Below are 25,839 nucleotides of genomic sequence, written 5' to 3'. Positions count from 1 at the left end.
ATGCATTGCCAAGATTTACATGACCTTCACTATGATCTCAATAATGTGGCAAATGTACTGTGGATTTCAGAAGGTAATGCCTGTCTCCCCATGTCTTCATAAGAAGCTCATTGGTGCAATGATTATTTTATATGTTTGTGGCACCCTCTTGTGGTTGTTTCTTTCATTGCAATTGCATTAGTGCACCATAAAACCACAATCTGCAAGATGTTATTGTGTAAATAAAATTAAATACATGACATGAAATGTTACCCTGTGGTCTAAACCTCCACCGCAACATTTTTTCATCCTCATCATGAAAATAATACTGTCATAACATTGTTGATTTAAAGTCCTGATTCATGAGATTGGATCCAAAAACCTGTATGCAGATTTTCATTTTAAGGATATCTATTATGCTGTTTTGGTTTTTACCCATCACTTCATTGTGTTATTGGTTCTTGTGCATGAAAAGGTCTTGAAAGTAAAAAAAATAAAAAATAAATTTTTCAAGGTGCAAGCTCCTCTCTCCCACAGAAAGCACTGGTCCTGAAACGCCTCATCAGTGGTCCCGCCTTTACTTCTATGACTTTGTGACATCACACTACATCACCATGTCACAAATTTAGCACAATTTACGCCTATTTTCGAAGTAGAAGAGAAACTAACTGTAAGTTGAAAAGGAGACAGAGCTGACAGGAGACACGGTGAGCTGTGATGGCTCAGGCATGTGTGAGCTGACCAATCAGAGCACACTGGGTATTTGGGAGGGCGGGGCCTTAAAGAGACAGGAGCTAAAACAGAGGACCATCTGCGAAAATCCGATGCATTTTTTGTGAATTCAAGCATGTAAAGCTATTCTAGTTACAACCCAAAATACAATTATGAACCTGGAAATGAGCATGATATCTCTCCATTAAATTGAATATAAGAAATGTTTTGGTTTTTGACATTATATTTGGTTACTTCTAGGTCTGCAGCTAGACTAGATCTATATAACAGACAAAAATCCCTCAACAGATATGAACTTCATTACTGCACGAAAAATTGAACCAAATGCATAAATACTACATTTTGATATATTGCATATATATACTCTTTGTGCTGAAATTAAAGCAGTACCTCATTTTACAAGCAAGAACTTAAAAGAACTTTATGAAAGAATGACGCGATTATTGTAACGACAACAAACTAAACCTCTAAACACACATCAGGAATATCTATCAACCTCACTAAAGACATTCTAGTTTTCTTCCCATGCAGTACTGATTGATTCCAAAAGGTGGCAGTACATGTTAACTCTCACGTCTAAAATTCTCCTACCATCTTTTTTAACTTTCTTCTCTTGTATCAGGACTTTCTGACCCTTTCCTCAGCCTGAGACACATTTGGATTAAATTAGCTTTGTAAATAGCAACCAAACCTCATTAGTAGTGCTGCTTGTCCCATGCATACCTCGGGTTTTCCACTTGCTTGCTACAAAGAATGGCTCGCTACGTCATTGTTTCTCTGGGAAACCCTACAGTTCCTCGCTTCATTCAGCATAGATTCAGCTGCTGACCTTACAGATAACACCGTAGAAGCTTGGTGAATCACTCAGTGACAACTGAACATCTGGCACTGACGGTGACCATTGAACTCACTACACCGTACACTTCTGCCATAGTTATGACTTGGTGACTTATGTCTCTTAATAATTGTCAGATGTAGATTTGTCCTTCTCACAAAGGGTGTTGGCTTTCTCAAAACATGAAATATTTCTGTTATTTTGATTTAGCAGCCCTATTTTTATAGATATCTGTTGCTGATCAAACATGTCAGGCTGTCAGTGTTGATGTACAATTTTTGGAATATTTTCGAATCGAAGAGGACATTTTCTCTTTGTAGATTTCCAGATTCGACCTCTCAGATCTTGAGCCATAGAAAGAGGACGGTTGTGGAGCATTAGAGATGGAAATTATCATGGATCAGTAGAATTGCTGACAGGACGTCTCCGTAGGCTAATCTTAAAAGAGCTGGAAGCCACTATACTGGGAGGGAAGAGTCCAATAGATGCTGCTGGCAGTCACTGGTGACTCCATTGTAGGCTCCTATGGCCTCATGTGCCCAGGACCTCTCATCCGCACCGCCTGATGACAGGACATCTGTGGAGAGAGATCTGTGCAAGAATTATGTCACCGATATTGTGCATAATTCAACTGAAGAACACGGCCAAGGAAATGTTTTCCCTGCTGAAATAATGAATAGCAAGAGTGAGAGTCTGAGGGGTCAGGCCACCTTTTAAAGAGATTTTGACACGTTCTCTGATTTCCCAATACAGGTTAACTGAGGTGAATGATGTTATATTTTTTTACAAAAAGACATATCACATTTAAAAGTAAATTGTTTCTTATGAAATCTTAGCGAGAGGTTTGTGGATTATCCTGACCCTTATTTCTGGAAAATGATGTTGCCATTTTAAGCGTACTTTGCTTAGCATAATAAGAATTTGATGTTTCTTTAAATGAGCACAATTGACAATATTCTTTGAATGTCTCCCAAGTTTTCTGTTTTTCAAATCATTACTGGTACAAACAAACTATTCACATAGCATGGAGGTTTAGTCTTGACTCGGTAGTGTTTGTGGAACTAGATTGGATAATGGCCCCACACTGCTGCTGACAACACTGACGAGGGGGTGCCTTTTTTATCAGTTGATTTTTGCGAATCTTTTTGTCCCACGTCCCTATCAATTTCCAGACCTTTCAACTGCATCTGTATGCTCCACATTATAGCACCTGATCTCCGTTTGCTAATGACGACTGTAAAATGCAGCAGAGAACTCTGAGAAATTTACCTTTGACTTGATTATTTTGTCTCCCAAAACATAACCCTCATTAGAAAACTTTAAACAATTAGATTTAGACTACAAGTCTTTGTCCAGGTTTGTATTTAAAAACCTGTCGGTCAATGTGAGAGTGATATCAGGCTCTGGTTTTGAGTTTTTTGTATAGTGGTGGGTGGTACCCTGTTATTTACATTTGGATCAGGGTTTGTACATTCAGGTCAAGCAGACATGGACTTGATGCTCTCTACTGAAGTGATGCACTCCCTGGGGGTCTGTCTTAAAGGCCAAACTAAAGTAATGAAAATCACTCAGTGTTATGGATCTTGGCAAATCAAGGGCACCCATATACTCTAAAGATTTACCATTCATTTCTCTTGGAAAACATGGGAGTGGGGAACGAGAGAGTAAAAAAAGAGAGAGTGGGAGGTGAGGGAGAGCTCCGTCCAATGGAGCCAGGGTAAGAATTTATGGTCAGGAAGAGCGATGAATGTGTAATTTACGGTGCATATGCTACCATTCCCCCTGCCCTCCCTTTTGGTAATGAGAAACGGCTGTTTTGTTGTAAAGCCAAGGCATGGTATACCCCCTCCCTCCTGGCTATGACACACCATTAGTTTTTATTTCTGTCTCGACCCCTGCCCAGGCGCCAGCATTTGGCCGGTGACCGGGACCATCACAACTTCTAAGCTCATCCACCTCCCAAGATGGCCTCCTGTAGGCTGAGGGGGGTCAGACCATAACTATGGAGGACTCTAGAAACATGACCTCATACTCCCGGCAGACCACAAATTTCCAAAATCCTGAATGATCGAAGCTCACCTACCTAGTTGTGTATTTACTTAAGTCTATTATGATAACTGTTTATTATTTTGAATGATGTCAAAAATCAATAAAAAAAAACAAGTTTAGCCAGACACTTTATCTGGAAGTAAAACCATAAAATCATTTTGTTTTCATCTATATGTAGCCTATTTTAAAGCAATTTCTTTTTATTGATGTTGTATCGGAATCCATAACTAACTAAACAGCTAACTGACTGACTGACCATTTAACTACTTGATTAAACTAAATTAGCCAATCACCCAGTGGCTAAATTCTCAACAAATGAAATAACTGGTCGGTCATTCGGGCCAGTTAACTATCTGACTGTGTGGTTGACTATCTATCCTGACTACCGTAATAACTAACTACCCGGCTGGATAACCAGCTAAGCAAAAAATCACTAGCCTAACTAGCTGGCTAACTAACAGGCGGGCAGACTAACTAATTAACTTTAATTGTTTGCTTTATTCATTTATTTTTCTCTGACTTTCTAGCTTAACATGGGGATTGTTTACAACCTATTTGATTGTGTAGGCCAACGCCTTGTTTCTTGCACGCGGATTGTCCATATTTAAGCTATCACTTTAGCCAACTTCCTGTCCATTTCGCATACAGCAATCCCCTCCCTCCTCCCCACCCAATCACAATTTCACCTCTCCTTTCTTTTTTTTCGAGACAGCCGTCTTTGCCATCTATCCTTTCTTTTCTCCAGTTTCTTGGTGTGTTTTGGTTATGTTAGCTGTCACCGGTAACGCTGGAATTGGTCGCAGACAAGATCGCCTCGTTGTGGAATTCTCTGTCCTGATTGGATAAAGTGGGGCAGGTCTTTTCTCTTCTACCGCATGAGCAGGGGGAGGAGAGACACAAGTTATAACAGTGATTACGGTTGGAATTCAGAGCTAATTAACACTTATTTTAATAAGACAATTCGGCAATAACAATGACACTTGCAGCAGCTTTAAGTTAGCAGCTGCAGTGAGAGGACCGAGAATACCATAAGATATTTTTGTTTAAACAAAATGGCGGGATTGCAGGCAAATATCAGGAAAGCAGCTAAAATCAAACAAACTAATATCAAAGTCAGTGTATGACTGAATTTCATCAGCTTCATCTGAACTTTATTTAGGATTTCACAGAATAAGCTATACATGATGATACTAATGCTTCTTATGTTTGATGATAAACACAGTTTGACATATTCAGTATCACAATCCATAGTATGAGTGAATAATGCAGCGTGTAACTTCTCCTGAAACTAATATCTTGTGTAAAGCAAACAGACCCATGGAAAAACATTCCCCAGACAAAAAAAACCAAACAAACAAAAAAACATTTCTCTGTATCTGTAAATGTCATGAAGCCAGCTTTTGGAGTATAAATGTGTAAAATGCTATGATTGTTCTGAAACTTGAGCAGTAGGAAACATTATAGTTGTGCAAAATCTTCAGACCCTGTTGCAAAAAACAGACATGATTACTGAGCAGCTGATGATTTGATGGCTTATATGATAATCAGTGGCTTGTAATTACTGCATATTTGATATATCACTGTGCATTTACATTTCCTTCCTCGTGTTTTTCCAGACCCTATCGTTCCATCAACCTATGAGACCAATATTAACACACATGTGCAAACGTAAACACACATGTACAGACATCTAAGTTTCCGTCGACAAACAACTTGATACGGTGCAGATATGCATACAGAGTATACACATTTACACCCACACTTTAGGTAGAGACAAAGACACACTCACACACATACACTCACACACACGTTTGCATGCACAAAGGCACGCACATGCAACCTTGTACACATGCAACTACTGGTGTTTTTTTACCCTCCGTTTTCTGATACAAACACCAACATTAATTTCTGAAACAAACAACTAAGCAACTATCGAATGGCAAGAGTTTGTGTCGAGACAACGGAGAAGGATGTGAGCCAGGACTGCTCCGGCCACCCTCCTCTACCTCTTCTCTTAGGCTTGTTTTTTTTTTTTTGTAATAGATTCCTTCCTCGAAATAATATATCAAGAACCTTCTGTCCACAACAACCACAAATGATTTCCAGTGCCTTTCTTTTTTGTGTCATCTCACAACAGGGAAATAAAGGTACAAAGACATACTATTCATTGTCTTTACATCACGTACAGCGGCTGTTGAGAAAATCCATCTGCCACCTCTCTCGAAAACAACATGAAAACAAATGAAGAACAGACTGTGATTAAAATCAGGCTGGAACAAAATACATCATAGACCAGAGGAGACTGAAAAAAAGAGTTCCTTCATCCGTTATCAGACTTCCAGATTGACCGCTGCTTTCGAAAAAACACAGGAATCTGTTCTTACTTCGAGAAGTGACATAGGTCGGTTCACGGCACGGGCCATGTCGAGCCACAATCTTCAAAGTGGCCTTGCAGTCCTACGGTGATCCCTCACAGGGGAATGAAAATCAAACAGTCTTTCTGAATATCACTAGGACACCAGTATCTTCCAGATATGTTCATCTATTCAAAAAGCTCAGAGAAGCCTTTGTGTTGCAGCAATCCTCCAGTTCTCTTTGCATCGTCAACAATGCATAGCAGCATTAATCCGTTTCTTCATCACTTTTGATCTTTGTCTATGGCTGGTGCTGCTGGCTGAGGCAGGGTCTTTTACTTTCATATCAGCCCCTTCCAGCAGGCGATGGGGTTTAGGAGACAGAGCTGGTTGTTATGGTGGGAACAGTGGTGGTCCTGCTCTGGCCTTTTCTCCTCTTCCCCCCTCCTCCACCACCACCATCGCCTCCTCCTCCTGCACCACCGCCTGCTCCTCCTCCACCACCGCCTCCTCCTCCTGCACCACCACCACCACCAACTTCACCACCTCCTCCTCCTCCTGCTCCTCCTCCTCCTCCTCTACTGCCATCGCGTACACGGCCCCGTGCATTCTCCCTCTCTCTCCTGTTTGTATCATCCTGTCGGTCGCTCTTCACCTTCCTCTCTGAAATGAGAACGCACAGGAAGTATGATTAATAGTTTAAGCTATTTCTCGAATAAACTCTTGTCAGATATCTTTCATCGTCAGATGGTGTATGTAGAAGTGCCTCCACTTGGCTGAACAAAATGAAAAACATGGATTCCTGAATGATAAGGGATGTGTGATGGATCTGGGCTTGTGGGTTGTGGCTGTGTGGTTTTTAATACAGGCAATGCAAGTGTCAGCCACACACATCCAGTCCAGAGTTACAACGACTGCAGTGATCAGTGGCTGACAAATAATAATCAAACCCTTTTAGGACAACGCAAAACATCCAAACATTTGTTTTTCACCAGATTAATCAGTTTCTGAATCCGTCTGTTGGTCTACCACCTTTGGTCTGGACAACTGATCAATTGCCATGACATGTAGCCGAGACATTGATGGTCTTGGAGTGAAATATCTTGGCAAGTATTGGACAGATTACCCTGAGATTTGGTCCTAATATTCATGTTCCTTAAAGTATGAATTACAAAAACTCCTTTAAAGGTATACTAGGAAAGATTCTCCTGGAAAAACAATATTACTTGTGATCCACTAGAAGTGTGTGTGATGGCGTCTGTATCTGAGGAGTCCCTGAACTATGCCTGTATTCTCTTATCTACTTATTATTTTATTGTGTTCAAACTGTTTGTGGGTGTCAGTGATTCTGGAGGAAGATAGTTGATTGTTGGGTCTGCTGTTCCAATGTATTACGGTCCTTGTCTTCATAACAAGCATAAGATAATTGTGACTACTTTGTTAATGTCTCGATTAATGCCCATATTATCGACTGGTGTTAGCGTTTCGGAGATATGTCAGTATGGGCCTGTATGTTGTTGATATTGGCCAATACTGAAACTTTTTATAATACACAGTGTAGAAAAAACAAGGCTTGGAGTTTTTCATAATGCAAACATTTCGAGTGCAGTTTACTGTTTCAGTTCTGATATCAGTTAAAAAATGTTTTTGAAAAAATAAAAAATCCTTCGATGGCATATGAAGTCCAAAATCCAACTAACATCCAGCAACGAAGTTTTCTGCAGTTGGCACCGTTCCTATAATAACAGTGCAGACTGGCAGGGTACAAGCACTGGTTGCTAATGTTAGCTTATATCCGCTTGCGTTAGTGGCCAGGCAATGAAGCAGCGTTCTTTATATGATGAACTGATTTGAAAGGGTGAAGTTGTGTGCAAACTGTGAGTGTTCATGCTTTTCTACCTCCAAGTGAAAAAAGTGTGTTATAATACCAGGATGGTCACAGCAGCACAAGAGAAGAGCCGCAGCAGCCGAGGGCCCCGATTTGTCTCATCAATAAAAAGCCATAAATGCCAAAAAATACTTAATTCTATTTCACCAGCTCCTCACTTACTTATCCCACGAAACACACACAGAGGGCTCATTCCACCTCCTCTCTGCGGGTTCTCTTTTAATTGGCATTCACACCTGCCACACATTTAAGAGCATAATTGCTCTCTAAATACAAACATCCACCACAGTGTGGTTAATGTCCACATGTAACACGTCCAGGAGAGGAGACAGCTGAGCTCTGCTGCTGATTTAAAATGCGCCACATGCACGGATTTTACGAGCACTCAGGACAGTCAAGTGACAGGATTTTCTGTCTCATTAATCACGTTGAAATCACTTCTGGCATAATGAGTTAAACATTTTCAAGGGCCCAATAATGGCCCACAAGGGCGTGAAGAGCTGTCGCAAAGTGGAAATGGACATTGTGTCTAGTGTCACATGGCTATTGTTTAGGCAGCACTCGAAAAGTATTTGGTTTTGTATATCTGAGGGAGTATAGTTACGGTGGAAGGATGTTTGTTATGAACTTGTGCGTTGAGAGTCTCTGCACATCCTGGAAACTGAGTGAACGCATGCCAAGGGCTGGACAGTGTTCACTACACAGTTGACAACACCAGGGCTTATGGCGCCACCATGTTTGTCTACTGCTGTGCAGTAATAACTGCAGGTCTGTGTTTATTTCCCTACCAGCAATTTTAAACTCGTTGTACAAACAGTTATGATTCTTTGGTTTAAGTTAAAGTGAAAATCTAAAAAGTCGGGGGGGACACACTATTTCTCAGATTTCACCAGTTTATACACCAGCCAGTGAAAATCATTATACGGTGATAAAGTAGATTCGATGTAGTTGAATCTGGACAGGCCTCGCACAAAAACATTTACTCACCGCGGACCAATGCAGAGTCACAATTGCTTTGCTCTCGACCGAAAGGCCCAGTCCCGCACAGTAGTACACAAAGAGGAGCAACTCATTTTTTGTTTCGAAAGCCATTAGTGCCAAAATCATGAAAACAAGACTGCTGACATCATTTGGTGAGTTGGCTCAAATCATGTGGGACGATCGCATCTCCAACATGTTCGTTGTATACGCGTTGTCCTGAATTAATAAACATATTTGCGGGCTTTTATGACCACCATTCAAACAAGCACCTCATATCGAGCAGTAATAGTTCCAATTTATATCAATGAGGCACATTGAACAAGAGTGAAGCCTGAGCGAAGTGAAGGGTCCTCACGCACACTCTGCAGCATCTGAGCTGGTGTGCTTCCTGTGTAAGGACTTAATTACTTCTCTAACAAATCACTAATGGAGCCAAGAGAGGGGGACTCCATCAGTTTATGACAGCCCTGATTGTACCTCCTCTCCATCCAAGCTAAACAGTTTTGCCTGACAAATGCAATAACACATCCAGAAAATTCTGTTTTCGCGTGAGACCCTTTTGTGGAGCTTCAGGAAAAGGGGGAAAAAATTTGCAGCCAAATCAACACAAAGCGTGAGATCTGCAGACCACTAAATCACTAATGTTATACAAGGTCTGCCCCCTGAGTTTTATATAGCTGGTCTGCCAGCCAGCTCTCACAGATGAATCAACAGCTGTGCTCTCTTTGCACAGTTTACCCACATGAACCGGTCCACAGGATTCACGGTACCATCACCTACTAAACAACCCAACGGAGGAAAATTCATTCCTCTGCCTTGCAGCGTGTGTCTCTTTTCATTTAGCAGACAAAAACTAAACTAAAATCCTTCTTGTTACAATGTCCATGAGGCTTCTACGACCCATCACTTGTGAGCTGATACCTCTGCATGTCATCCTTGCCTTTCTGATGTGACCGACGTGTGCTCCAAGTTTAGAAATTTGGCACGTTAGCGGTTTTTGTCGTTTATTTTATTTCACAGTTAAGTTCACTTCTTCAAGCACCAAAGACTGAAATTCTTTCCAGGATGCAGGCGTCACACGGAGTAAATTCACTTCTCATTTCTCAAATTATGCTGTCGTTGCCTAGCTGAGCGAGGCTGCAACAACCTCCCTCCCTCTCCACACGACCACAGATCTATATGGGACAATGTCAGATCATGTTCTGTTCTGTGGACTCACAGCCCTAAAGGAACCGCTGTCAGTGTCGAGGACGGTGCTTGAATCTGCAAGCCTCCTCCACGTTTGCTCACATATATCCAGTCACATAATCCGGTACATGTTGCAACATCTGTACAGTTGCCAACATCGTGCAAATATTGTTACGCAATGTTGCCTAAGCGTGCCACCGTCCAATAAGGGCTTTAAAAACTGCTCGTTTGCAGTTCTCTAAATCCTTGTAAATAAGAGAAAGTTTCCAACTTTGGTTAAAATTGGCACACTTTGCAAAACAGATTAGTATATGGTTACATCTGGAGAAAAAAATATTTGCGTATGAGTCCTCATTAGCAATAATCTATTGCAGTTCAATAGAATCACTGCTGCAGCTCGAATTGTCTGTTAAACAACAGCTTTATCAACAGCTTTATCGTCCGAGCACCACAGCTGGTAAATATTTGCTTTATTTGCCTCACTACTAAGGACAAAATATTTAAGAGAAAAACGGGATCTTGGGTGTTTTTTGTTGCTATATTCATCCAATAAACTCTGGACCAATCGGCAAGGCTTGCCATTTATCATCCTTACCTGCAAGTGAGGCCAAGAGCGACTAATAAGCTGTTAAGAAGGTTTGTAATGGCCATTGAGTGGCGAGAATGACTGTTAACCTGCTGGAGAGCAAGCTGCTGTGCGGACGATAAGAGCCCAAGCAAACATGTCATGGACGTGTAAACCTCACGCTTCGATGGTCTTCAGAACAAATAGCTCTCTCTAGCTCTGATCCCTGTCCAGCTTTGCCGTGTGTAATGCCCGCCCTTCATCTGCTTGGCTCGTAGACGGAGTTTATTGTTTACATGCAGAGAAGTCAAGAGATTCTGTATCCTTCTGTGAGCTCAGCCAAACCAAACCCAATCAACACGCTGTGGGTCACAGACACACTGGCGGGGATACAGGATTTCGGATGTTGAGTAATGGTTCCATCAGTCATCATATTAACTAGTGGAGGCATTTTGTTAGGCACATGGACTTTATTGCATGTTAATTTGTGTTTTGCGCACTGTCATCTGATCGAGTCCCAGCTATGTGTGACTTTCTCCTAAATGTGTTTGTTTCGCGTGCTTTATTTGTGTTTACCTCTCGGACAGGGCGTCTTGGACACAACGCATTTCCTTCTCTCTGTCTGTGGAGTGCAGGTCTGTGACGGTATGAAGGCCGGGGAGGTGTCGGGGCTGTGAATCTGCGGAAGGGGCACGCGGACCCGAGACTGCGAGCCTTTCTTAAATCCACATGTTTTGTTCTTCTTCATGCAGGAACCCCATTGGCTCCATTCGCCCAATTCGCACTCCGCAGGACGCTGACCTGGGTGGCAAAAAAAAAATAATCCGACACAGAAGACTGAGGTAGTGAGTGAACAGTTCACAGCTCCAACATCTCACATTTGTTTCGCAGCCTTCCTGTCTGCTTTTTACAGCTCAGCAGTTTTAGCTCTGAATAATGAGTTTAAGCGATTTCCGAATCTGAAAGCAATTTTATCTCATTTGGTTTTTTGACTACAGAAAGAGAGACACATGGAGAAGGTTGCTATGAACCTGAAAATGTACCAAAGCTTATGGCTGTTTAAGACAAAGGCAAGTTTAGGGGTCTCGTTAATTTATTCTCCGTGGACCAGCGGAGTCAAGTTAGAACAACAACAGCTGATGCCAAAAAGTCAGCTCGAGGCTCCGTGTCTTGGGATGCTTGGGTTTTAAACTTGAATTCTGCAGTTTCTAACTTATGACAGAAATGTTTTTCTATGAGTAAAACAGAAGAAAAATGACGTAAGATCAAGAAATGATTGGTGATTTTTCTCAAAAGCCCACTTGAACATGGTCGGCCAGATTAAAATGCTTGCTCTTACATTTTACATTTCTGCAAAACCACGGACATATGTGTCGCATCAACATTTCTGCTTTACGTGTCTGACCCAATCATCAGAATAAATCTAAGTACGTTTCTGCAAAAACCACAGATAAGTTAAAACTGGATGTTTCTTTAATGTCGCAGCTTTAGGTTTGTTACAGTCGAATTTTGTATTTCTCTTTTGTCACGACGGTGTGACATCTGCTCTGGTTAAGTTCAGGCACATGAACCACTTGGTTGGGGTGAAGAAAGCATCATGGTTTGGCTTCAAATGCCTGTTTTGGTTGACACCATCACAGATTGGGATGGTCTGACTTACACAACTTAACACAACAGCCGCTGTAAATCTTCTCAGAAAAACCCAGCTCTGACATAACAAAATTAGAGGGAAATGTCTATGTCACCATGAAAACGGCTGGAAATATCTTGAGGTGTCCTGAAGTCCTCAGGTGTCTGGACGACTGGCAGCCTTGTTGGCTTGTTATAGCGCCACCACCTTTACCCTCCACCTCCTGCTGCAGGTGACTAATAACATATGATGTGTTGCAACAATATGCCACGTTACATAAGTCAACCTTGGACGTTACTGTGCTTTGCAGACAAAATAACTTCTAACATAATATAATGGCGACTGAGTATGAGTTGAACTCGACGTAAGGAGGTGGAGGGGACTGTGGTGGTGTGACGATACAGCTGCCGAGCGAGAGTCTTCGGTTGGAACCAGTGTTCAACAAATGTCAACGTGAAACCGCTGGATATTTTATATTCTATATGAAACACTCTGACATTTTCCAGTCGAGTTAGCCAGGATCGAACAAGGTGAACATAGTGTTGTTTTGTGCCTAAGCCTAACCAGACCGTAAAAAAACATAGTTGCAACATAAAGAAAGGATTAATTTCCGGGCTTTGTAGAAACGTACATTGCCAACATTTATTCTCGCGATCGGGTTGAGTTGGCTGCTAAAATAAAGTAACAATAAAGATTGAGACGACATGTGGCTGACACCTATGAGCTGCATTAGCGGGTGAAAGGCGCAGAAATTTACTTTCTGGTTCATTACAGGAGCTCGAAGAGATGCAATGGCTTAGGTTTGCTGAGGTCAAAGGTTAAAGGTCACTCACCGACACACTCCATGGTCTCGTTGGAGGTGCGCTGGTCTGGAGGGCAGCTGACATAACATCGCCCACTGTGTGAATACAAGCCCTCCTTACATTTTGTGCAAAAATTGCGATTGAAACACGCTTCACAATTGTCTATTTTACATTCTGGAAGACACAGGGGAGACAAAAAGAGAGGATCACATGAAAGGAACAGATCAGTTAAAGTCACATTCAGTCTGCTGATTGTGTAAGTGTTCATTGTTCACAAAACTTCGAGTGGAAACACAGATCTGTATTCTTTTAATGGAATATTCATTGGATCCTTGGCTGACAAGAGCTAATGGTTCTCCAGAGAGAGGACAAGAGGAATTTTATTTCCTCTGAGAGATTTATTAGTGATTAAACAACAAGGGGTCTATTTAGGGGGAGTAACACTCTTCTCTTAAAAACACATGCACCACAGGCCTTGTTTTTTTGGAAAGCGGGTGTGAATGAGTACAGCCAGGACTGTACTGCTCCAGTCGGTTTCTCAAGAGTGGGTTTCTCCACAACTAAGACTCATTAAAATCTTTCACTTTCCAGTCAAATAAACAACTTCTTGAATTTTGGATAATTAAAAACACGGGAGGATAAAAAACAGGCTCCAAAAAAAAGGCTTTGGTTTAATCTTAGAAGGCACTTCCTAATTGTAATCAAAAACAGTGAATGATCCATCTATGATGCTATATTGGAAATAAATTCAGATCTAGACTCACCGCATTCGTGTGTACTTAACTTAAGAATGTCTACTCTGCTGCTGGGCCAGTGCCAAGGTCAGAAATGATCTAACACTGAATTCTCAGTGGGATCTTAATGTTCTTGCCTCCTGCTCCCAATTACTATTTTTAAGCCCTGACAGCTAAATTTGACAGTACTGACATTTGTAGCCATATAATGCAAGACAAATGTTGCTAACAAGACATTCTGGGATGACATGTATAAAGTCGGATGATTGGATAATAACCCACGTTAGCCACTGAGGGCCTCTGAAAAGAATTTGCTGAGAAAATTCTGCTCTCTATGCAACAAACCAGAGGAGTGGAAAAATGCTGCAGTACATGGGGGTTGATCACAAGTCAATATTATGATTTAAAAAAATCAATAATTTGATCATTTTGTCATTTTAATATCTTCATATCTATACTGCAATTACCTCCGCCAAGGAGTTCTTGGTTGGTTCGTTGTGAGCAGGATAACACAAAAACCACTATACAGATTTCTCGAGGCTCGGCTTATGATATAGACCCCATTATCTTTGGGTGCAGATCCAGATAGAGGGACGGATCCAAGATTTTGCTTTCACTTTCTTTAAATGTGCAATATGAAGTAGTATTATTAATTATATTTTGGTTGAAAACATTCAAGACTTCACTAAAATCATCAACAGAATATGGAGGAATAAAAGTTTTCAGTGACGTCTATACAATGTTTAGCATGCTAACCAGCTAACGCTGGTCCGTTCGGGTTCGAAACTCCTGAGCTAACTAGCACACAGCAGCTACAGTTGGCTGCAGTTAGTGGTTACTCTGGTAAAATACTGCCTATTTTTTGTTGCGAGTGGCTGATTCCTATATATTGCACCTTATGCATTGCGAAATAATGGTGTTTTTCCACATTTTCGTTAACTTCTCAGTGAATAATGCTTGGAATCTGATAAAAGACATCAAGCTAATTTACGTGGCTAGTATCTATGAGTGAGCACAATTTGAGGTGGATCTAAATAAACTCTCTGGTGAGTTTAAATTATGGTTGAGCAGTTGTGGTTGGTTTAAAATTTAAAATGATACAGTGCTATTGAGTTTGATATTGGATGAGGTTTGCTGGCGGAGGTATGCACTCTACTGAGTGTGATCCTCAAACGAGAAATGTGACAGTGGGAGCACAAAGTTACAGCTCCAGTTTTTCACTTCTAAATTGCATCACCCTGTCATGTACGTTTTTATAATATTTTTTGTAAGCACGTCTGATATATTGAATGGAAAATCAAGAAAAAAAAGAAGAATGGTACGCATTTTTCTTTCTGTTTCAGAAACCCCGACACAGTATGTGGTCGTTGCCACAAAATCTCAAGAATATTTATCTCATTTCTAGTCAAAATACCTCATTACACTGAGATCTGGGGACTTTTGAGATAATTTCACTTATTACAAGCAAGAACCGCAGTGTTTTTTACTTACATTTGAAATAGCCTTTGTTTTAATGTAATAAATATTTTACCTCTGCAAAGAATCATCAGTAGTCATTTAGCCCCACTGGAATTCAAATGAAGCTTTTCTGACTGTATATGATAGTTAATAAGGGTGTATCGGACTAAAAATATGTATAAAAAGTGAAAGCATAACAAACATGGATTGTGGCCTGGCATGAACCCCGCACATGAGGGCCAAATAAAAAGCGCAGACATTCTCTCGCAAAAACAGACAAACAACAATGTATTAGAAATGTTTTTGTTGGGATTTTGTTGCAATCCTGTCTTCTGCCCACACATAAGGGGAAACAGACGACAGACGGCGGTGCTGGCACTCCCCGGCTAAAAGTACGGGAACCCGTGTCACCAGGACCTAACCGAGTAGGTTTGGTAAGTATCGTGAGTGGTGAAACCCTTTCACCCGCCTTCCAAAAACAAGCCAAACCTGCCTGCAACTATAACGAAGACCAATTCAATTTAAGAAATCTCCTGACTGTGCCATTTCCACAGGCATAAGTAGCAACAGAAGGATTTCATCAAGTGGTCACTTGTGTTTACTTATTATTGGACACTTGCGTCTTGTTAGTGTGCATTCAGTAATAATGGGTACCTCTTATCCACTCACAAATATGAAAAATAGTAGCATGAAGGTAGGATCCCTATTCGCTATTAATATTTAGGTCTTCGTCAAAGACACACAGTGGAAATCTACAGATACACAAGACAAAGAGACTAGCAGGATATCCCTTTGCTCCTCCAAATACCCTCATATTGTACATAAACAGAAGATGATGGGCCAAAGATAAACAGATCGTTTACACTTCTGCAGGCTTGATTTGACATCAGCTGTGCAATGTTTGCCAGTGAGTTAACTCGAGCCTGGAAGATTCCAGATGTGTATCTACAAATCTAATGGTGCCGACTGAGTCTACAACTCGCAGCGAGACTCACGGGTGCATCTGTTGTTGCCTTCTGGGTTCCTCATGCCAAAGTATCCCATGGGGCAGGAGGCGAGGCACACGCCTATCTGACGGATGTCATTGCGCTCCAGGAAGATGAAGAGCTTGGGCTTACATTTAATGCAGCCGTTATACTCAGAGCATCGGTCACAGCCTTTGGGGCAAGATGGTGGCCCCTCGGTACTAACTGTGGGAACATAAACAGAGAGCAGGATGCAGTCAGGTTAAGGCAGGCAACAGAACAACATGGTGTGCCATCACATAAAAGCATAAATTGTTTGCAGCTAGATATGAATTTTAACATGGAAATAAAAAGAGGATTTGTCAACAATTTACCCATGAGAAAAACAACAGGGAATTTTAATATTTAGTTGGCATCCCCACAGATCCAGCCATAAACCTGCCCGCACTTTATCACTCCAACGAGGAGGGGTTAATGCTCGCAGCTTAATCTAACCGGGGCCAGGCCAAACATCTTTGTTTGAACAGTTACTCACTGTTTACCTCAAACCACTTGCCGGAGATCCTTAACAGATTTTCATTTGGAGAAACCTGGGGAATTGGGGCTGACAGCCGACCAAGGGCCAGTCAGAATCAGTCAGCTAACATCACACAGGGCCCTCACTGGGGTCAGTCAGGGCTGTGATTATAATATATATTCAAATATGCTTAAAATCACCCCAAAACTCCCCCCCAAATTATGGAAATAAAAACGTAAAATAAAACATTTTTGCTATGCTACGACAGGCAACAAAGCATCACCATCCAAAACACATATATTTGAGTTGGGCAGCCCACCCAGGTGTATTAATGGCTGCCCAGATATATTTGGCGACCAATTCTACTCTTCAACTCCTAATATTCTTTAATTCTATCAGATAGAACAACGGCATACGCAATCGATTAAGTAGTTGACGATCCGCACTCGCTCTTCCCTTTCAAACACACACACTCTGCAGAGACACGCTCTCAGGTATTGCATCCCTCCTGTAAACACACATGATCGTGATAGGCCTACTTAGGCTGTTGTTAAGTGCAGCTGGTTGTTGCGATGTCTTTCAGTGCAGTGTCGGTTTGACAACGGAATTGCGTCACAACCCCCACGAAGTCAGAGTTTAGCCATTGGGTCCAATAACAATTTGAAAGCCTAGAAAAGTAGAGCCACCAGATAAAATCATTTGATACGTATTCAAGCGAGCTGAGAGATGAACAAGAAGTTAGCCGGTTATCCAGAGTTCCCTTATCAGATCCAAGCTCTGGGTAGGTAAACATTGTACTGTCTCTCTATTTCATTAACTGTAAATTTATCTAAAAACTGTAAACTAGAATGTTATAGATGTATACTAGTCAGAATGTTAGCTAGCTAGCTTACATTTCATGCATTAGCTAGCTAGCAGTCCATTCTTTGAGAACGTTCTACCCACTAGCTTTGCATTAAATTAGGATATGTTAAAGGTCCAATTTGTAAGAAAGTTGATTTTATGCAACTCCTCAAACACTGTGTTGACTCTTTAGGTTGATGGTCGACCCGACCTACCAACCTAAAGCATCAGTGTTTGATGAGTCGGGAATGAGACTCAAAAATTGGAACTTAAGGATACTTATGGTCACACTGTCACAATAAAAACACTTTACTTGGTAGAAATGTCCCCCAATCCCCCCAGTAGTGATGTCTGAGAATCGAGTAACATCCAGTGACTTTCTATTGAGGTATCAAACAATAAGAATCTCGTCCTAAATCCAGGAAACTCTTCCTTTCTTCGTAAACCCTGAGTCAGAAATAAATCCAATTCCGTCATCTTCTAAAAAAGGAAAACTCACGCAACCAGTGATCTAAATCATTTCTGGGTAAAGTGTGTCAAAGTGCACATCGTTTTTCTAGGAGCCGCTGGAGACACAAGCCCAGTCGCCTGAGTTGATTTAGGTTCCTGTACTGTATCATCTCTAAATATACATCCTCTCACACAGCAATCCATCCGCCGTGCTGCCTCCCAGAGATAAGTCGGATGGTAAAAGCGTTAAAAGGGTTTCTCCCATGAACGGATTACTCTGCGTGTGAGTCACCTCAACCTAAAATGCAGCTATTACAGACAGGTCTTATTGCCCCCTATTGCCATTGATGAAAGAAGTAATAATGGCTCTTGGGAGTAAAAATCACAGAGGGAGGGTATGAATCTGAGATTGTGGTGTTATAAACTGTTTTTGACACGTGGTGGATTGAAAAAGAGAGTTTGCTCTGTCTGCATGACAAGCAATATGAGCTTTTTCTCTTCTGACGAGCGAGAGTGACATTTAATTCAACCCCGATTGGGAAAACCTCAAGTCCTTCTGTCATAGGAAAGATGGTTGAAGAAAACACAGAATCTGGTGGCATCAAAGACATAAAAGTTGTGAATCAGAGGAAAATTTGTAAAAAAAAAAAAAAAAAAAACCCTTCCGTATCCGCAGGGCAGAAACCTCAAGTGATTGTGACGCTGTAGAGGGCGCTCATGTATATGGTGAGTGACCTAAATCCTTCCGCCCTCATTAAAGCGGCACACGACAAACTGCGGCAGCATTTAAGGTCAGTCTGTGTGTGTGTGTGTGAAAAAATTATATTTTTACGACGCAAACAACAGTCACAAACAGCTTTTCCTTTTTCAGTATGTGTGAAGTCAACAACACCACATCTGTTACTGTGGCCAGTTGTGCTATTATATGAATTCTGGTTCACAGAGTCTGGGGTTGAGGCTGGCATTGGCTGAAAGCTCCTCGTGTGTAAAGAAAGAATTATTCCAAAGCTGACAGTAACCCCAGCACCGAGGCTCGGAGGCCAGAGATATACTGCATGTCGGCCTGAGCACCATCTTTGTGGTTGCGTGAGGTCAGAAAAATGCTTACAACAACACCGGCAGCACGGTCCAATTGAGAGCTTAGAACTGTCAGGTACTCATTCCATTATGTGCCCACGGAGCCAGACACAAAAAGAGTGATGGCTTTAAGGGCGAATCCGTCAAAACTCTTTTTATAAACAGTCCTAATACCCATAAAAGTTTCACATAAACGGAGAAAGGCATAATCTTAAAAGGAGGAAGAAAGAGGAGCCATTCGGGGGGAAACGCTGAACCTAACATAACCTGCCCAGCTAAATCAAACAAGAATGATAAGAAAATAAACAAAATGTTATCTTTGCTTTGCTTGTTAAATGTTTAGAGGACGGTCACCACTGTGACTCAGACCGCAGAAACGAAAGGCAGCAGTGCTGGAGAGGAAGAAAAATAGGAGATAAAAAACAAGCTGAGAAAGAGAGAACTCACCACGTCTCTGCCTTCTCGCCTTGGAGAGCTTGAGAACATCGCTGTGACCCATGGAGCTGAGGAAGACCATTGCCAGCGCCACCAGTCCCAGCTGCATAGTCCCTGTTGCCTTTGCGGCCACGCAGGGTCCCCCCCTGCGACCAGATGGATCAGGTTGGGGGGGGGGGGGGCCCTTCCTCCGTGGGACAGGTGAATCCCTCTTCTGCTGGGACGGATGATCCCTCCTCTCTCCTGTCGCACTGCTCTCTCCCTCTGTCTGACTCTCCCTTTCCCCCCCTCTGTCTCTCCGTCTCTTTCACTCTAGTGGCTGCTGCGTAGTGGAGGGTGATGCTGCGGTTGCAAGTCCAAACAAGCCCGAGGCACAACAAGCCATCACGCTGGTGGTAGTACTGGCAAATGGGAGCAGACAGAGCAGGGTTGTCGGATGGTGGGAGTGGGGGTTGAGGAGTTGTTTGGAGGATAAAGAGGAGGAGAGAATGGAGAGGAGATTGATGAACTTCTGGTGGTTCAACCCATGAAGCTTGGGATGGGCTGGCAGGGAAGCAGGGAACCTGCCGTTGAAGGAGAGTTTGCTGTGAGTGAGTGTGTGCCTGCCTTCACAAGTATGTGTCTTTTGAAGATGCGCTAAAACAAGGCAGACTGAGTAGAGTTGGATTCTTGCCTATGTCTGACAACACATCTACCTAAAAAAGAGAAGACAGGAAGATGGTAAACAGGCTTCAGGGAAAGGCTAAAGTACTTGAACTGGTTTTAAAACCATCTCAATCTAATACTAATGCCGCAATATATGTCCAACTAAGAAAACGAAACGCTGTAGTCTGGTGGTACGGCAGCTGATACATCTGTGTTGCTAGATGGCAGGTGTTTATACTGCTTTTGTCCACAGGGGGCGCCAGAATAATAATAAAAAAAAAGTTCCATGTAGCTGCTTTAAGGAATACTACAACAGTCTGGCTAATATGCGTCTTTGCTGTCTTGCTGAGAGTCAAAAGTGATGCTTGATACGTCCGTCGTGTGAGGTATATGAGGCTACAGACAACAGCCAATTAGCTTAGCTTAGCATACAGACTGGAAACGGAGGGAAACCGCTAGCCTGGCTCTGTCCAAAGTAGAGTTTCACTGATTGCAATTTTCCTGACCCATCCTAATTACAGTCCTGTCAGACCTATTACTTTTGCGCAGTGTAAAATGGTATCCAGGACTCTTATTGTGAAAGGTAAAAATGGAAGGAGTCTGACTAATGTCGTGCAGTTAGAAGTCTGCAGCCAGATTCAGACAGCGGAGCCTGCATTGTACAAAATCAGCATGTAATTGGATATATCTGACACTGATCGGGCGGTCCTGAAGCCTAAAACCATCTGATTCTGGTCACTGGCCGGTCCATCGGTGCATCTCTAGTCTAAAGGTGATGAAATCATGCTACCAGCAACACTTCAGCTATAACTCATTAATACATATCTTGTTTAGACAGAACAAAATTGAGCAATTCTACGTGGGGTTGTGTGTCAAAAGATTCCTTGGCCATGGGCAGTGACTTCATAAAAACTTGCCGTACATCCTCATGATTACCACGACGCTCTAGAAATCACTGCAACTGGCCAACAAACAGAGTTAAGCTACGACCTATTTACATTAATATACATATTTAGCTATAGAGGCAGGACCTCTATAGCTAAAGGCACAGAACACAGCATGGCTCAGTGTTTTCCCCCATTCTGTTACTCTTTATGCTGAGCTAAGCTAACTTAACCAGCTGCTGGCTGTAGCTTCATATTTCTTATACAGATGCGAAGGTTATATCAATCTTCTAGAATAACATCTGACATATCTGCACACTCAAACAATTCTAACCCAACAAAACAAGGATATATTATTTGGCTTGCATTATTCAACCTTTGACTGGCAGTCATGAAATGAGGCAACTAAATACCTCAAACAGTTTGGGACCGTGGCCTTTCTCGCTGTATTCGCATGATGAATTGAACATGTGTGTTCGTTTCGAGAACGCTGTTAACTCGTCTTGGAAATGCAGCATACATTCAGACTGAAGGCCTTTGTCGTACTCGCTGCCGAGATCTTTTTTAGATAGTGTCAAAGCTGCCTGTATTTACAGCTCTTGTGTGAAGAGGACACACAGAACATGTTAGGAGCCGAGCAATGGGAGGTCCTCCCTCGCAGCTCAATAAAGAAAAATAGGACCATATTTGGCTGTTGAGTCGGTTGTGCCTCTGAATCACACTAAGGACAATGCCATTTGGTGCGTCTAAACATTCCAGCAGGCAACATTACGTCCTTTGTTAAAGTATAAATCAAAAAGGGGCGAAATCGTCTCCAATTTCACCATTTTTCCTTTTTAGCTGGACTGACCCAAAATATTTCGAGCGGCGAGAACGGGAGCTCTGCTTGATGCCAGAAATAATACACAACCTTTTAAATGATAAAAATCCCCTTTTATTTGATTTCTAACCGATATGAATGAGTGCAAGTAAGTCTTTAACGATTTCCAGCCCCTTTTGACAACGACTACGCACCTTGTCTTAAGGCTGCGCTCGATTTCAGCATTAAAATGGAGCCAAGCAGTCCCTGAGAGCCACAGTGTCTGAACATTGTAAAGCATTAATGTGACATTACTTAATTTCCTGAGCTAAATGGAGTTTGTCATTTGTGGGCATCCGTTGAAGCCTGCTTGGGGCTCAAAAGAAAAATAACACAAACACACAGACAGACAACAACACAGAATTTCCCAATCCTAAAGTCTCATTTTCAGACCAAAAGGGGAAGTTCCTTTTCAAATCAGTACAATCCCCAAAGCATTGCCTCACACCTAACAGCGCACGAGGGTACTTGTATCCCCTCCTAATCAGGAAACACTTTAGACTCTCTTCCCCAGAAGTTTATTTACTCCTCAACAATTAATGACTCACGATGTCACTGACACCTCTCGGATAAAGTCATATTTACAGGAAAGAGCCAAAAGAGTGGTGCGGCCAGTCGTCTGCAGCACCTGTTGGATACTTGAGAGAGTGATGATTAGAGAATGGGACATGCTAAGTCTCTGGATCACTCAGAACTCAACCTTTCCAGCACTGAGTAACTCAAGACATGTGCCAGAGACTCTTTCATAACACAGCGCTCCCACGACTTTGTGCAACCTGCCAAAAGCCCACCTCGGCCCATCTATATCTGCTCTCACACAGCACGTAGATAGGAGACGGGATCTGGCTGTTAACGTACAGAGACACACAGATTGTTTTTTAGTCTCAGCCCATCTTGCAGTGCATTGAACACATGCCACATCACAAGCATCTCACCGGGCAGGTAGAGCTCTGCTGTGGCACCTGTGTGTTTTGAAGGTTCTCTGTCCGGGCTCCCTCATCCATTTAACCGAGCGCCTTTCCTCACCGTCGGCCCCATTCAGCTGAGCCTGATGAAACCAAGCCCCCGCTCATCAAATAGTCAGGAGATTAAATTGCCTCCTTTGTAAGTCCTAACTTTGATCTATCAATTATTCAAGCCCTGAAAGGGAGCTCCCACACTGGGAATTTATCGAACTCGAGAAGGTGCCACAAACTCTGAGCTCAGAGTTACAAATGCAACCTGTCGATGAACTTTGCGCCTGTGACTGAACCGACAAGGCTTTTTGAAACGTGTTGAAGAACTGAGTAGAGATCGTTAACACGTGTGAAGTGCCTCAAAATGCCTCAAACGCACACAAAGGGTTGGATTTTTACGGGTGAAAGCGGCATTCGCAATGGCAACGAGACGGAAAACCAAAGGGCAGACAAAGGATAAAAAGGCACAACCTTTAGAGAAGTCGTAATGGCTTTTTTTCCCCCTCACATTGGAATGATCAAAATGTCGCCGCCAGAGTTTCCCTGTTCCGCTGCAACATGTGGCCGCGTACTAACCTCACAATGAAATTATTTTTAAGTCGCGCCTGCAGCGGGGACTCCAGAAGTAGAACTTCGCAGTAAATTCTTGCGTGGACGAACACACTTTGTTCCCTGACTTTGGCAACAGGAACTTGTGGCTGATTTCGCCCAGTTAAAGTGACCCTTAATGTTAGAAAGTTATTTTGATTCGTTAAAAGTTCCAGATTTTTCACATCCGTGCCACGAGCTCTGGCCGTACGAGCCAACCGAGCCCACAGCAAAAAACAGAAGGAAAAACAAGAGGAGATGATGCAACGTAGACGAAGGACTGGGGAAATGAGGTGTTGACTGGTATGTTAAGAAAAACAAGCCAGACTCATCATCCTCCTCGTGCATGCACCCGTGCTTTTAACACCTTTAAATCTGCAGATAAGTAGCCTGTCCAGCTCGGTGTGGAGAAACACCTGGCGCCCGCAGAAGCTTCAACCATTTTGTTAATGACTTCCTCCGCTCGAAAGAGTTCAGCCGGTCGAAACACACTTGACACTCAAAGCCGAGAAAAGCATCATCAGCCTTTCTCCTCGAAATCAAACCGGCACAAGACCCTTTATTTTTTAAGTGTTTTTCATGTAGGACTAAATCCTGCACAGCTCTAGCAGACTGAGGACTGATCTTTTACAGCCCGGTTAAGCAGAGTTCAGCTTTGTCCCGCAGACTCGCACACCATGCTGGATTACAGCTGTTTGTGTTACACTGCTCTTCAGGAAGAAGGGGAAATCAGATGCAGATCAGATCCTCCACCTGTCCCCGGTCCAGCATCTCTGCTGTCACGTCACTGTCCTGTTGTTTTTCTAAATCCCCTCCCTGCTGGACATTTTGAAGCCGGGGTTTTGCTGACATTTATGTAGGCTTGAGTAACTAGTGTAGCTGTGTATGTATGTATGTATGTAGTCCCAGTGAGTGAAAAACTGTATGTTCACTCTAATGTTCAGTTTAGGCATCATATGATTTGCTCAAATAAATGTTCAGCGTTTATACATATTTAGTTTAAGTATTTGGGTAAAAAGTGAAAGTGACCTCATGATGACTACAATGGATTTAGATTCTCAAGCGTGACTCTCCTAACAAGGGAAGTGTTACTGATTTCAAAATAAAATTAATAATGGTCGCCACAGGCATAATAATAATAAGAATAAGAATAAGAATATAAAGAAGAAGAATTGTAATAATAATAATAATAATAACATATTAAAACAAGGACAAAAACAGTCTTCTATTTGTTTAAAGTACAAAAAAGTAACTTCCAGATTGTCTAGATTCATTAAAACAAAGTACTAAATTATAAGAGTCTAATGTGAGTCCTAATCCAAACAAAGCATCGAATCAGATAATAAAGACAGAAGGCTAAAATTTGAAATCAGAATCAACCCACCTGTGCGTCGGAGTCCCCGAGTAACGCTGTTCATTGAGCGGTCCGGACTCAATTTCCTTTTTTATAAGGGAAATTCCGTTACTTGTTTGGTCACAAAGAACTCCTCCTCCAGGATACCCCCATGCAACCGTTCTCTGTCATCATTTAAAAAGACATATGATTTCATTTCTCTCGCATCTGTCACGATTTCGAGGCACAACTTTCTCTGCGGGGCTGCGGAGAGGATGCGCACAGACAGACACAATGTGCACTGGATTAAAAAAGAAAAAGAAAAAATAATTCCTCCGGTGAAAGATTATATGCATGAAAAAGACATATTCCGATGACTTCACTCTGAGTTTTCTTTCTTTTTTTATGTTTTTATTTTTTTTTTATTTCGTCTTCACCAGTTCAGGACGCGTATTTGCACTCGAGCTCCTGCGAGTCGCGCTTTTTTTTTAAAAAAAAAAACAAAGTCCACTTTGGAGCGTCGAACTGCATCAAACTCAGGCAAGTAGTTACAAAGCCGTGATGTTTGCATCCAAAGCCCAGCTCTGCCAGCGGGCATTACAGGCCCCACCCCTCAGATCCTCACTGCGAGATGAAAAACCTGCGGTGGACTTGTGTCCAAGTGTTGCTGTGAGACAGCTAATGGTGTGAGCGAGTTCACGTTTATTTCCCAGTTTGATGCGTTTTGACCGAGACTGTTGTTCCCCTGTGAGCCTGGAGGACAAACACGAGCTGAACATAAAGTGAAGCCACAACACAGATGAGCTTTTAAATGACCTCCAGCACCTGTAAGTGACCAAAAACAGGCTACATCTCATTTTTAATCTGCTGTGGAAGCATTACCATATTTGTTTAATATAGATACAACTTGTATCGAACCTGGTACATCCACATGAGCTTGAAAATGCCAAATTCTGGGTTAAAAAAGATGCAGATAAAAACAACAAAAATTAAGTATAATTATAATTGTATTTTGTAATTGTATAAAATAGGATATAAGCACAGGATAAAAGAGACAAGGAGGATTTGATATCACAAGTTATAAAATCAAT

The 25,839-nt window shown here is 42.1% G+C and overlaps 1 protein-coding gene and 1 long non-coding RNA gene across 5 annotated transcripts in view; one reads left to right on the top strand and one right to left on the bottom strand.

The window, feature by feature from the left end:
- Positions 1–25,839, top strand: part of LOC115568159 (uncharacterized) — a 67,356-nt gene that overhangs the window by 6,887 nt on the left and 34,630 nt on the right. For all 3 annotated transcript variants that reach the window (XR_003981342.1, XR_003981341.1, XR_003981343.1), the window contains exon 2: positions 11,324–11,413. This is a non-coding gene — a long non-coding RNA (uncharacterized LOC115568159). The remainder of the gene's footprint in view (positions 1–11,323; positions 11,414–25,839) is intronic.
- rspo1 (R-spondin 1) lies at positions 4,709–25,453 on the bottom strand. 2 transcript variants are annotated; one of them, XM_030395272.1, is made up of 7 exons: positions 24,800–25,424; positions 19,496–20,046; positions 16,192–16,386; positions 13,035–13,178; positions 11,148–11,372; positions 6,496–6,612; positions 4,709–6,438 (listed from the first exon to the last, which is right to left on the bottom strand). In XM_030395272.1, the coding sequence occupies exons 2-7, from the start codon at positions 19,590–19,592 to the stop codon at positions 6,323–6,325; spliced, it is 894 nt and encodes a 297-aa protein (XP_030251132.1). In that variant the 5' UTR covers positions 19,593–20,046; positions 24,800–25,424; the 3' UTR covers positions 4,709–6,322. The 2 variants fall into 2 exon arrangements, with proteins under 2 accessions (XP_030251132.1, XP_030251131.1); XM_030395271.1 differs by lacking the exons at positions 4,709–6,438; positions 6,496–6,612 and having other exon boundaries at positions 11,189–11,372; positions 13,035–13,099; positions 24,800–25,453.

This window comes from Sparus aurata, chromosome 17 (genome assembly GCF_900880675.1).
Source record: "Sparus aurata chromosome 17, fSpaAur1.1, whole genome shotgun sequence".
Classification (NCBI taxonomy): domain Eukaryota; kingdom Metazoa; phylum Chordata; class Actinopteri; order Spariformes; family Sparidae; genus Sparus; species Sparus aurata.
This window is presented reverse-complemented; position numbering and strand designations above follow the sequence as displayed.

What these genes read in the sequence shown, in the direction of transcription:
- rspo1 (XM_030395272.1), bottom strand. Translation starts at nt 19,592, where the DNA reads ATGCAGCTGGGACTGGTGGCGCTGGCAATGGTCTTCCTCAGCTCCATG. An exon ending in GGCGAGAAGGCAGAGACGTG is followed by an intron (nt 16,387 to 19,495) that starts GTGAGTTCTCTC and finishes ATGTTCCCACAG; the next exon opens with TTAGTACCGAGGGGCCACCA. An exon ending in CAAGACGCCCTGTCCGAGAG is followed by an intron (nt 6,613 to 11,147) that starts GTAAACACAAAT and finishes TTCTCATTTCAG; the next exon opens with AGAGGAAGGTGAAGAGCGAC.